The sequence below is a fragment of the Rhinatrema bivittatum genome, chromosome 5 (assembly GCF_901001135.1).
Source record: "Rhinatrema bivittatum chromosome 5, aRhiBiv1.1, whole genome shotgun sequence".
Lineage (NCBI taxonomy): Eukaryota > Metazoa > Chordata > Amphibia > Gymnophiona > Rhinatrematidae > Rhinatrema > Rhinatrema bivittatum.
This window is the reverse complement of record NC_042619.1, coordinates 339,160,215-339,173,748: the sequence shown is the minus strand read 5'-3', so window position 1 is coordinate 339,173,748 and position 13,534 is coordinate 339,160,215. Positions and strand designations below refer to the sequence as shown.

The 13,534-nt window shown below is 47.3% G+C and overlaps 1 protein-coding gene across 1 annotated transcript in view; it reads left to right on the top strand.

Annotated features, from left to right (window-relative positions):
- Window positions 1-10,106, top strand: part of LOC115092958 (E3 ubiquitin-protein ligase HERC2-like) — a 2,733,734-nt gene extending 2,723,628 nt beyond the window's left edge. The window contains 1 exon segment of the mRNA XM_029604466.1: window positions 9,100-10,106. Coding sequence (XP_029460326.1) covers window positions 9,100-9,372 — 273 coding nt within the window. The 3' untranslated portion in view covers window positions 9,373-10,106.
- Window positions 10,107-13,534: the final 3,428 nt, after the last annotated feature.

The following is a 13,534-nucleotide window of genomic DNA, read 5'->3' as shown; positions in this document are numbered from 1 at the left end:
CGGCCCAAGGATCCACCCACTACTATCTCCAGCAGTGTATAACAACAGATTGCTACTCCGCCTATGGAATACATCAGATTGCTCCTATCTGATTGCTCCTCCCATCAGCATAGCGGATTATGACAGATCTCCACTGATTTTGGTGGAAGGCACAGATCCCCTTTGCAGTTCTGGGGAGGATCCTCCTCCTCAGGCTGTCCTGTCCTCATCAGCATATGAGGAGGAGTTGGAGAGACATGTGTGGCTGGTGGTTGGCCGGGCCCTGCAGGGCATTGAGTTGTTGCCACTGGAGCCCACTTCATCAGTGTTTGCGCCTTTGTTGGAGCAGCTGGACCTACTGCTCAGTGTATTGCCAATGCAGCCTGCCTCATTGCCCCGGGCCTCCTCATTTCCATAGGGGACTTCAATAGAGACTCCACTGGTGGCTGTCCCGGGCACTGATTCCTCCGATGAGGATAGGCCATCAGGGTCGATGGTGACACTTCTGCGCAAGACACCCTGACCAGTGCTAGCCCTTCCTGGTCCTTTGCGATTGATGCCATCAGAACCGCTGATTCCCTCGGTGCTCTCGGTGCCCACAGGTCCTCGATACCGGTGCACCCTCTGCTTTCAGCGGTGCCTTCAGTGCCCACACTGGTGTCTTTGGTGTCGCTGAGACCATCGGGGTCTCGGCATAAAAGGTCACTGGGGGCTCCACCTTAAGTGTTACCAGGCATACAGAGTGAGGAAGATGCCCCCTATGACGCTTGGTAAGGGGAGGCATTCCCATCCTCAATTGAGGACTCCAAGGACTTGGCTTCTGAGCAATCTCCTCCTGAGGAGAGGCGTAAGCCTCCGCTGGAAGACTTAATTTTGCCGGGTTCGTGAAGTCCATAGCGGAATCGGTGCCATTTCAGCTCCTGACCAACCAGGATTCCAGGCATAAGATGCTAGAAGTCCTGCAATTTGTGGTCGCTCCAAAAGAGGTGGTCACAGTACCAGTACACAACATCTTTAAAGATTTGGTCATCTGGCAATGGGAGCAGCCCATTTACATTTCACCATTAAACCGGAAGACTAATTCGGTCTGTCTTGTACATCCTACCACAGTATTTGAATGCCGCCAACTTCCACACCAGTCGATAGTGGTGGAATCTGCATTAAAGAAAGCAAAGAGATTGTGAACTCATGCTTCGGCTTCTCCAGGCCATGACCACAGGGCCCTGGACGCTCTGGGAAGAAAAGTCTTCCAGGGGTCCATGTTAGCAGCCTGGATTGCATGCTATCAGCTCTATATGAGCCAATATTCCAGAAACCTCTGGAAACAAGAACAGGATCTGGTGAAGTGCCTTCCCCAACAATTTCAGGAGGATTTTCTGAAAATAGTCCAACAAGGCCTGGAATGTAACAAACATAAGGTCCACTCGGCTTATGATGTTTTTGACACAGCAGCCAGAGTGGCAGTGGTAGGAATTGGAGCTTGACACAGGGCCTGGCTTTGAGCCTCGGATCTCCAGCCTGAAGTACAGGACCGTCTTCCAGACATACCATGTACTGAGGACAATCTCTTAGGAGATAAGATCAAAGAAGTGGTAGCATTTGGCCATGAAACCCTCCAGCAACTATCGGCTCTGGCATAAAGCCTTCACGGCAAGCCTCAAGACGCCCCTTTTATAGACCATGGAAGTGTTATCCACCAGCTGCTAGGGCAAGACCCCAGCAGGCACCAGCTAGGTCAAGAGTAAGCAACCACGTGCCCCTCGATTTCATCCAACCCTGCCATGGGATTTTGACTGCCGGCGAGGGAGTTTAAGCAAGCAATCCATACCCCCGATAAACAACCCTCCTGTGGGAGGCCATCGACTAACCTTTGCCGACTGGTGGCTCTCAGTCACCTGAGACCAATGGATCCTATCCATCGTTTGGCCAGGGGTACAGATTGAACTTCCAACGGGCCCCTCCATAGTCTCCTCTGTGTCCTCTATGGAGATCTGCAGTGGACCAGCAAATACTGCGACTAGAGCTCTCCGCTCTCTTAATGGCTCGAGCGATTGAGTCTGTTCTGTCAAATCAGCGGGACGACGAGTTTTACTCCAGGTATTTCCTGATTCCCAAGAAAATCAGAGGCCTTCACCCTATCTTAGACCTAAGGGCATTAAACAGATTTTTCTTAAGAGAAAAATTCAAAATGGTCTCGGGTGCCCTAATTCCTCTCCTCAAAACTGGGGACTGGCTTTGCTCCCTCGATCAAAGATGCTTACGCACATATTGTGATATCTCCCTGCCATCGGAAATCTCTTCAGCTTCTGGTCAGGGAGGAGCACCATCAGTATCAGGTGCTGCCCTTCGGCCTCGCATCCACACCCCATGTCTTCACAAAATGTCTGGCGGTAGTGGGAGCCTATCTCAGGAGACACGGGGTGCATGTCATCCCCTACCTAGATGATTGGCTCATCAAGAGTGACACCAGAAAGGGAGCGTTACATTCTTTCCACTCCACCATCCAGATCCTGGAGGCCCTGGGATTTCTAATCAACTATCCAAAATCCCAGCTGGTTCCATCGCCAAAGCTGGACTTTACTGGGGCCAGGTTCGATATGGTCCAGGGGAAGGTTTTTTTGCCCGGGACAAAGCACTAATCCTGGTATCCCTGGCAGAATCGATCTCTCGCACTAGATCCTGTGTCTATTGGGACACATGGCGGCAATGGTCTGCTTGGACATTGAAAGAGACAGAAGTCCATCTTCTTAGGGATAACCAGAGGAAAAGCTTACATTAGCTAGCCTTGGGTTCAAAAGCAGCAGATACAGTGTCCAGGGAACAGCCCTGGCCAAGGGTTAACTGTTTAACTCCCTCCCACCCTACCCCTCTACCCACCCACCCCTAGGTTTGTATTTCTGATATAGTCTTCCTAAATACATAATTCGCAACAAGATAAATTAGTAAATTGGTATTACCTCAGGTGTTAACCACCAAAGTACCAAAATGAGGACTATACAATGTAACTATTGTGGAACCTTTATTCTGAGGGAAATCATCTGGAAACTTAGGGCTTGCCCCATTTGTTCAGAACTCTCTTCCTTGAAAAAGGAGCTGGCTGAAAAAAAAACTGAATTAGCTTCAATGAAAAAAGGCTCACCCTCTTTACAATTATCAGCAATTAAATCCCCATTACCACAGAAAAACAAAAAGTCAAGCATAAAGAGATTTACAGTGGGCTCAGGTAGGATAAGACCCGTGACCCACAGGCACCCATTCTTGATAGCTGTGCAGCCCACAAGTCTACTACCCCCACACTCAGACAGGGTATTAATGACCTCAAAAAACAAGATTACAGTGGGCTCTGGTAGAATTGAACCTGTGATGCAGAGACACACCCTGTATCAGGTGCAACAAGTACAAAAAGCCCTCTCTGTAGTAAATACTGAAGAAGCTCTTGAGAAAGTGATTGAAGTGATATCTGAAAAGAAAGAAGACACCCAATGCATAAAGAAAATCCAAATCCATAACCAAAGGAAAGAGGTCATTGTGCTGGATGAATCTGTCACCAAAGGCACTAATCTCTTCCTTTGCACAAATGTTGGTGACCTGGATTGCAAACTGGTTGACGGACAGAAGACAATGTGTGATGGTAAATGGAACTTTCTCTGAAGAGAGAGCGGTGTTAAGTGGTGTACCACAAGGATCGGTGTTGGGACCGGTCCTGTTCAATATCTTTGTGAGCGACATTGCGGAAGGGATAGAAGGTAAGATTTGTCTTTTTGCAGATGACACTAAGATCTGCAACAGAGTGGACACGCCGGAAGGAGTGGAGAGAATGAGACGGGATTTAAGGAAACTGGAAGAGTGGTCGAAGATATGGCAGCTGAGATTCAATGCCAAGAAGTGCAAAGTAATGCATATGGGGAATGGAAATCCGAATGAACTGTATTCTATGGGGGGGGGGAAGGCTGATGTGCACGGAGCAGGAGAGAGACCTAGGGGTTATAGTGTCTAATGATATGAAGTCTGCGAAACAATGAGACAAGGCGATAGCAAAAGCCAGAAGAATGCTGGGCTGCATAGAGAGAGGAATATCGAGTAAGAAAAGGGAAGTGATTATCCCCTTGTACAGGTCCTTGGTGAGGCCTCACCTGGAGTACTATGTTCAGTTCTGGAGACCGTATCTACAAAGAGACAAGGACAAGATGGAAGCGGTACAGAGAAGGGCGACCAGGAAGGTGGAGGGTCTTCATCGGATGACATACGAGGAGAGATTGAACAATCTAAATATGTACTCCCTGGAGGAAAGGAGGAGCAGGGGTGATATGATTCAGACCTTCAGATACTTGAAAAACTTTAACGATCCAAAGACAATTGCAAACCTTTTCCGCCAGAAAAAATTCAGCAGAACCAGGGGTCACGAGCTGAGGCTCCAGGGAGGAAGACTAAGAACCAATGTCAGGAAGTATTTCTTCACGGAAAGGGTGGTGGATGCTTGGAACGCCCTTCCGGAGGAAGTGGTGAAGTCCAAAACTGTGAAGGACTTCAAAGGGGAGTGGGATAAACACTGTGGATCCATCAAGTCTAGAGGGCGTGAATAAAGTGGAGGCAGCAAAACACTGCACGGAGCGGCAGTAGCCACAGAGGCATTCACGGAGCGGGATGCCAGTGGCCAGTAGTTATTGTTCCACCTTCACGGAGCGGAAGGATGGAGGGCTGCTATCGCCAAAAAAAATAAAAAAAACAAACAAAAAATAATAACAGGGGTGGGTAAGAGTATGGGGCAAGGGTGTGGCCTGCTTGTTACAGCAGTTGCTACCCCTAATTGAGCTGGATGTCACTTGGATGCAGATACGGCGCTGCTCTCTAAATTGGTGGTGGGGTGGAGGGGAATTAGGGCTGGAGGGTACTGGAAGCCAATAGTAACAGGTGGGAGAGAGAAAAAGGGAAATAAAAATGGATAAAATGCGTAGCTTGCTGGGCAGACTTGATGGGCCGTTTGGTCTTCTTCTGCCGTCATTTCTATGTTTCTATGTTTCTATGTTACGATTTTTGCTCGTCACATGCATAGAGTGCAGCGGACATTGCGCTCTCCGTGGTGTCAGGCCTCCCAGGACCTTCGAGCTTGCATCATAGTCACCACGCCACTTTGCCAATCCCTCTTATGGTGGAAGACCCTGTCCATCCTAGAGGTGGGAATGCCTTTCCAGGTTTCGCCGCTTCAGGTTGTTCTCACTACAGATGCATCTCACATGGGTTGGGGTGCCCATGCTGTGGGCCTCAGCAACCAGGGTCAATGGTCCTTGCAGGAGCAGTATCTTCAGATCAGCTTCCTGGAACTCCAGGTGATCCGTTACACTCTGTGGACATTTTGGAATCAATTGGCCAACAAAGTAGTTCTGGTGCAAACCAAAAACCATGTGGCGATGTGGAACCTGTACAAGCCGGGGGGGGACAGGTTTGTTCCTCCTTTGCCAAGAGGGCAAAGGGCTGTCTTGCAGGCCATTCTCCTGCGAGCCATATACCTGCTGGGGACCGAAAATATGAAGGCAGATACTGTGAGTCAAGCCTTCTGCCCTCACAAATGGTCCCTGAAACAGGAGGTGGCAGATTGGATCTTTCACTTTTCGGGGACCCCGGACATAGATCTGTTTGCTTCCCTGTGCAACAAGAAAGTGGATCGGTTCTGCTTCCTGGTCCAGATGGACAGCTGACCGGTTTCAGATGCCTTCGCTCAACATTGGGGCACCAGCCTCCTCTATGGGTATCCTTTTCCACTAGTGTTGAGGACTCTCGTGAAACTTCAACAGGACCAAGGGACCATTATCCTAATTGCGCCTTATTGGCCATGAGAGATCTGGTTCCCACTTCTGCAGGTTTTATTCCCATGGCCTCTGATCCATCTGGGGACTGCTGCAGACCTGATCACACAAATCAGGGCAGGCTGCGCCACCCCAACTTCCAGGCCTTGTTCCGCACAGCATGGATGTTGACCGAATGACCCTGCAGGCCCTGGGCCTCTCGGAGAGTTTGTCTCGGGTCCTGGTGGAATCCAGGAAGCCTTCGACTAGAAAGTCTTACAACCTCAAGTGGAAGAGGTTCTAAGCCTGGTGTGAAGGAAATGGTTTAGATCTGTTCTGCTGCACCCCGAGACTTCTGGACTACCTGTACACCTGTCTGAGGCTGGCTTGACCACCTCCGCGAGGGTTAACCTCAGTGCCGTTGGAGCCTATCATCAAGTGTTGGATGGCTTGCCCATCTCAACCCATCCTCTCATTGAGCGTTTCTTGTGGGGCTTACTTCAACTCAAGCCTCCAATCCAGCCTCCAGCGGTATCTTGGGACATGACTGTGGTCTTGACCCAATTTATGAGGGCACCGTTTGAGCCCCTGAGATCTTGTGACCTGAAGTACCTATCCTGGAAGTCATCTTCCTAGTTGCAGTCACCTCAGCAGGTAGGGTCAGTGAATTTCAGGCTTTGGTGTCAGACCCACCTTATACAAAATTTTTTCATGATAAAGTGGTTTTGCACACGCACCCTAAGTTCCTATTGAAAATGGTCACGGAGTTCCATCTTAATCAATCCATTGTCCTGTCCACCAAGGCCACACTCTCACCAAGGTGAACAAGTCCTGCACACCCTGGATTGTAAGAGGGCTCTACCCTTTTACCTGGACTGGACGGAGGCCTATCGCCAGTTCACGCAACTATTTGTCTCCTTTGATAAGAACAGATTGGGAGTCGCAGTGTCCAAGCAGACCTTGTCAAACTGGCTGGTAGATTGAATTTTGCTCTGCTATGCACAAGTGGGGCTACAACTTGAGGGCCTTGTCAAGGCTCATTCTGTACGAGCCATGTCTGCTTCGGTGGCTCCCTTACGTGCGGTACCCGTGGATGAGGTCTGCAAAGTGGCGACTTGAAGTTCCCTCCACACCTTTGCCTCTCATTACTGTATGGACAAAGATAGTCGACATGACAGTAGTTTTGGTCAGTTGGTCTTCTGTAATCTTTTTCAGCCATGAAAACCAACTCTCCCTACCTTGGGCCCTCTCTTCAGATCCAGGCTGTCTCCCTCTGGTTGGATGCTTGTCTGTCTTGTTTGTTATTTATTTTATTTGCAATTTTTGTATACCGACATTCGTTAGGAAAACATCACATCGGTTTCCATGTAACATAAAGTGGCCAACTGGGCTTTACAATGAAACTGATAGGCGAACTGGGTAGCGGGGAAGAGGGGGGAAAACAAGGGTAATACTGTACAAATTGAAAAGCGTAATAAAATGGCTTGGTACACGCAATGAAAACATTATATACATGGTGAATTATTTACAAAAATAATTAGGGAAGGGAGTTAGGAAGTGGGGATAGAGGTAGAATGCTTGGGGGCGAGGGGAGGGGGGGGAGATTGGTAGGGGGAGATGGGTGGGAGGTTGGGGGGTTCATGTATATGCTCGAGTAAAGAGCCAGGTCTTGAGATTTTGTCTGAATTTTTTGGGGCAGGTCTCAAGGCGTAGGTGGGTAGGAATGGAGTTCCATAGGGAAGGTCCAGCTAGGGATAATGCACGTTGTTTGGTGGTGGTGAGGTGAAAATGTTTGGGCGATGGGGTGTAAATGTTTGCTGTGTAGGGTGTTCTGGTAGGTCTGGAAGAGAGACAGATGTGCAAGCTGTCAGAGAACCAGAGCATGTCAGGATTGTGGATGGCTTTATGTATGAGGGTGAGAGTTTTAAACTGAATTCTGGCGGTGATGGGAAGCCAGTGAAGTTGTTTAAGAACTGGTGTTATATGTTCGTTTCTACAGGAGCCAGTTAATATGCGTGCAGCTGCGTTTTGGAGTAGCTGAAGGGGGGGCAAGGCTGTTCTTCGGGAGACCTAGGAGTAAAGCGTTTGAGTAATCTATTTTGGATAGTATAAGGGCTTGTAGGGCGGTTCTAAAGTCGTTGAAATGCAGGATGGGTTTGAGTTTTTTGAGGGTGTGTAGTTTGTAACAGTCTTTGATGGTGGAGGTGATAAATTTCTGAAGGTTGTTGTTCAGGAGCAGCCTGTAGCTATGTATTAACCCATGTGTGAAGACTACCATCCTGCTTCTCCTAGGAGAAAGCAGAATTGCTTACTTGTTACAGGTGTTCTCCTAGAACAGCAGGATGTTAGTCCTCACAAAACCCACCCACCACCCCGCAGAGTTGTTTTTTTCTTTATTTGTCATTTTATTTTTCACGAATTCTATATTATAAGACTGAAGAGGGACCCCACGTGGATAGTGGCATGCTGGGCATGGTCAGTGTGCCAGTCAAAGTTCTAGAAATTTTGACAAAGGTTTTCTATGCTGGGCTCCATCTAATAACATCACCCATGTATGAGGACTAAGATCCAGCTGTCCTAGGAGAACACCTGTTACAGGTAAGCAACTCTGCTTTATCCTGCTTATTATTATTCTTTGCATTAATATAGAGTCTCAATAAACAGATAATTAAAAAAAACAAACTTGCTGGACACACTGGATGGACCACTTGGGTCTTTTATTTTTGCCTTGATTTACTATGTAATTCTAACCCCATATGGCCAGTTCTTATTATTCTAGGTTGTTCCTTCTTTTTTTTTTAATTGTGTATATATTTTTCCACCCCTTGTTAGTTGTAGTGTTATTTCCATTTTATGTTGAAAGGACTCCATAACTAAGGACTCCCACTTGTGTTGCTAATTAATTGTGCTTGTCTAGAAAGAAAACAAAGCTGCTTACCTCTAACAGGTGTTCTCCATGAACAGTAGAATAATCAGCCACATATATCCTCTAATCTTCCCTTTTCAAACTGGCTTTCTCTAAACTGTAATATAGGACTGAGGGGGACTCATGTGGCAATGGCTGGGCAGGAAGTCCCTTGCATGTCAAGAAGAGTTTTCTAGGCTTTTCTAACGCTTTTTAAGAAATGCATTGCATCAGTGCTATTTGATATCATCAACCACTTGTGTGGCTGATGGTAACCCTGATGTCCATGAAGAACACCTATTACAAGTAGGCAACTTTATTTTACAAACATGACTTCATTTAGGTTTATTTAAAATATTCTTTAGATAAACTACTAAAAGAACTTTGAAAATAAACTGTTACTGATATGTATGGGTTTTTTTTCTTTGACAGGTTCTAGATAAATACAGTCCTCCAGATCACTTCCTTCCTGAATCCTACACATGCTTCTTTTTGCTCAAGTTGCCTAGGTATACTTGTAAACAAGTATTAGAGGAGAAACTTAAGTATGCCATTCATTTTTGCAAGTCCATAGACACTGATGATTATGCTCGTATAGCACTAACAGGAGAACCAGCCGCTGATGACAGTAGTGATAACTCGGACAACGAAGATGCAGATTCCTTTGCATCAGATTCTACGCAGGATTACTTAACAGGACACTGAAGAATGATAGAAAACTTTAAAAACATTGTCATATACTGCAAGAATAAAATGTCATCCACAAAGCATTACTGACAAAAAAAATTGAATCTACTGAATATAAAAAACAAAATAATTAGAACGCTAATCTTTTGAAAGGTGGAGGAGGCATTTATTACTCAAAGATAATGTTGATAGTCTGTAAATTGTTTGCTTAGAATAGATGACAGTGTGTGTGGACATTTAACACTTATTTTAAAATTGAAAGTTATGTTCCTCTCCCTACTCTCAGGATGCCCTACTTGGAACTTATGTGTTTACCAAAGTTGTTATAAAGATTTATATAAAAAGTAATAGGGCAGGATAACAGCAGTGAAGTGTTTTTAAACTGGGTGCAGTCATAATTTTTTTCCTATTATGTGTTGTTACTTGCATCACCTTAATTATATATTGGAAATACTGTGCTTAAATTGAATAGTATAAATAATTTGCATAATTTTATTAGCACAATGTTTATTAAAAAGCTTTTGAAAATAAAATTATCAGTATTCTTTGAAGAAACTATCTACAGGCCACTGAACTAGAGGAAGAGATATTCCCTACCTTTCAGACTTGTTTGTATATTTTAGATCCTTGATTATGTAGCTTTATCTGGTTTCAGTGATCCTCTTCATAATTCTTACCATGGGAAGTGTATACATTGTGTGCCACTGTATATGCAACATTATAATTCTCCTCTGAATAAAATGTTCTAAGCAGTTTACGCTTATTTTTACAAATGTACAATGATGCTTTATAATAGTAACTAAAGAACATGTAGTCCCTTATATTGAAACAAGCAGATTACAGGACACCAGTCAGTACAGCTTCACAAATGGAAAAACTTATTTGCTGACTAAAGCCCCCTTCTCTACATATGGAGTACCCTAAGATATATATGGTAGCCCTTTACTTTAATTCCTACAGCCATCCCTGCAAACTCTTTTGTTTAAACAACTAAAACCACCTTACACTACCTTTGGAGTACTTCAGAATATATGGTAGTCCTTTACTTTAAATCCTATAGCCATCCCTGCCTACTTTGGTGTTTTGCTTACTAAAACCCCTTTCTCTACCTAAAAAGTACTTCATAATATGTGGTAGCCCTTTATTTTAAATCCTAAAGCAGTTCCTGCATGCTTTGGTGTTTTCCTGACTAAAACCACTTTCTCTACCTATTGAGTACTTCCAAATCATGGTTGCACTTTACTTTGAATCCTACACCCATTCCTGCATACTCTTTTGCTTTATTAACTAAAAGCCCCTTTCTCTACCTCAGTAACACTTCAGAATATATAGTCATCCTTTACTTTAAATCCTACAGCCATACCTGTATACTTCTTGTTTTAACAACTAAAACCCCATTTATCTATGGAATACTTCAATATATATGTTGGAGGAGTTGACGCTGCCTGAGGGGGAAAACCCCTCAGGCCCCCAACATCGGCAGGTGGGGCCAGACAGGAAGCAGAGGCCAGCTGGAGTTTCGCCAATACCAGCCCGCGTTCCCCGCAGGTTAAGCCCTTGGGTACCAGGGCTGGCTGGTCTTGAGTGGGCCTCTGCGTGGATGATCCCTTGGAAGGTGGCCGGGTGCGAGCAGGAAGTCAGGGCAGGTGGCGATACTCATAGGTTCAAGTAGGAGGTCAGGGCAGGCAGTGATACTCATAGTCAGGTTTAAGCAGGAGGTCAGGGCAGGCGGTGATACTCATAGTCAGGTTCAAGCTGAAGGTTAGAAGCTGGGAGTCCATCCAAGGGAGAGGCAAGCAGGAGGGCAGGGACAAGGCAGGCGAAGGTACAGGAGACTGGAAACAGGTACACAGCTCAAAGAGAGCAAGGGATCTTGTTACCAAGGCAAGCTCTGACTGTCAGAGCTTGCCTTATATAGGAAGGAGCTATAGACATCATCAGGTGGGTCGTGGGAGGTTTCCTGCTGCAAGCCCTTTAAATCTGTGGAGGTGCCGCATGTGTGCACCTAGGGGGACACCCGGCCTGAAGGAAAGGGTGTCACTGGGGCAGCCACGAGCAGCGTGGTCCAGGAGGGCCCATCACACCGACAGAGGAGCAGGAAAGTGACTGAGCAGTGCAGAGATGGTGGCAGCTAGCAGCCACAGCCAGGAAGCCCGGGGCCACTTTTCCAGGTTGGCATCAGGAGGTGAGAGCAGCCCACTGCGGGATCCTGCGGTCGGCAATTGTAACAGTACCCCCCTTAAGTCCCCCTCATGGGGGTCTTGCTTTCTTGGGGTGAGTAGCGAGGAATTGACTGATCAACTTCTTCTCAAGGATATTAGATGCTAGCTCCCAAGAATTCTCCTCAGGCCCATATCCCTACCAGGAAAGGAGGTACTTCCATCTAAGGCCCTGCTTATGGATGTCTAGAACTTCTCGTACCTGAAAAGTGGTATTGCTCCCAGCAGCGAGCTGAAATGGAGTAGGTGTCTTCTGAGAGGGCCAGGAAAGGACCAGGGGCTTAAGAAGAGATGTGGAATACGTTATGGATTCCCAGTGATAGGGGAAAGCGCAGCTGATACTTCACTTGTCCTATTTGATGATGGAGAATGGGCCGATGTACTGAGGAGCCAGGTGCTGGGAAGGGATCTTGAACCAGATATGGTGGGTGCTGAGCCACACCTTGAATTGGGGTGCTGACATGCGATGAGCGTCCATGGTTTTCTTGGCTCGGTTGGCCGCTTTTTGTAAGAGTTCAGTGATACGGGTCCAGATGTTGTGTAATTCCTCTGCCATCACCTGGGCTGCTGGAGCCTGAACTGATAAGGGTATGGGCAATGGAGGTAGATGATAAGGAACAGGGAAGAACCAGTGGAAGTGCTGTCATGGGAATTTTGAAAAATTCGGCCCAAGGTAGGAGATAGGACCAATTATTCTTTTGCTCATTAACATAGGCATGAAGGAAAGCCTTTAGTGACCAATTCATCCACTCAGCTTGCCCGTTGGATTGTGGGTGGTAAGCAGTGGTTAGGTTCAGCGCTATGTTGAATTTCTTGCAAAGCGCCCTCCAATATCGGGCAGTGAATTGTGGACCTCTATCAGAGATGACATGTTTAGGAAGACCGTGGAGGGTGGAACACATGCAATGCGAACAGCCGGGCCAATTCAGGCGCTGAGGGAAGCTCGGGTAGTGGGACTAGGTGAGCCATCTTGGAGAATCTGTCGACGATTACCCAGATTACGGCGTTGCCATTGGAATTGGGAAGGTACTTTACAAAGTCAGTGGACAGGTAAATCCAGGGCTCCCTTGGGGTTGGCAGTGGCGGTAATAGCCCCAGGGGTGTCCCACCAACAGCTTTTGTTGTGTACAGGTGGGACAGGAATTGTTATGGCCGCCGTCCGCAGCAGTCCGCAACTGGTGCCGGCCACTTACCGGCACGGACGGGCCACTCTGGGGCACTGGAGGCCATTCTAGCCGCCACCGAGCTTGGCCGTATCTTCGGCCTGCCTTCTTTTCTAATGCTGGCTCCTCCCCCGCCGGGCCTTCCTAGAGCCACGCTCATGGCCTCTCCTCTCCATTCAAAGGGACCACAACAGGAAATTGCTGTGGTCCCTCCCTGGGGCTCCTCCTAGCTTTTTTCCATTTAAGGCCTTCTGACGTTCTGTTCCTGCTTCCGAGTCCTTGTTCCTGCCTTCTGAGTCCTTGTTCCTGCCTTCTGAGTCCTGTTCCTGTTCCCATCCTCCAATTCCTCCGGACCAATCTTCTGGCTTCTGACCCCGGATTGGTTATCGGCAACTCTCTGGCTCCTGACCTCGAACTGGCTTCGGTGATTCTCTGGCATCTGACTCTGGACTGGTTATCGGCGACTCTCTGGTCCTGACTCTGGATTGGCTAGCAGCGACTCTCTGGCTTCTGGCCCCAGACTGTCTATCGGCGACTCTCTGGCTTCTGACCCCGGACCGCCTATCGGCAACTCTCTGGCTTCCAACCTTGGGCTGATTCTCGTCACTGCTTCCAGCTACAATTCCATCAATGTCTCAGGGGCCCATCTAAGACCAGCTGGCCCCATGCACACAAGGGCTCAACCCACGGGGAACAGGGTTGATATTGGCGAAGCTCCAGCCAGCCCCTGCATCAATTCAGTCTCACCTCCCGACGGTAGGGACCTGGGGGGGCTTACCCTCACAGGTAGCGTCAATT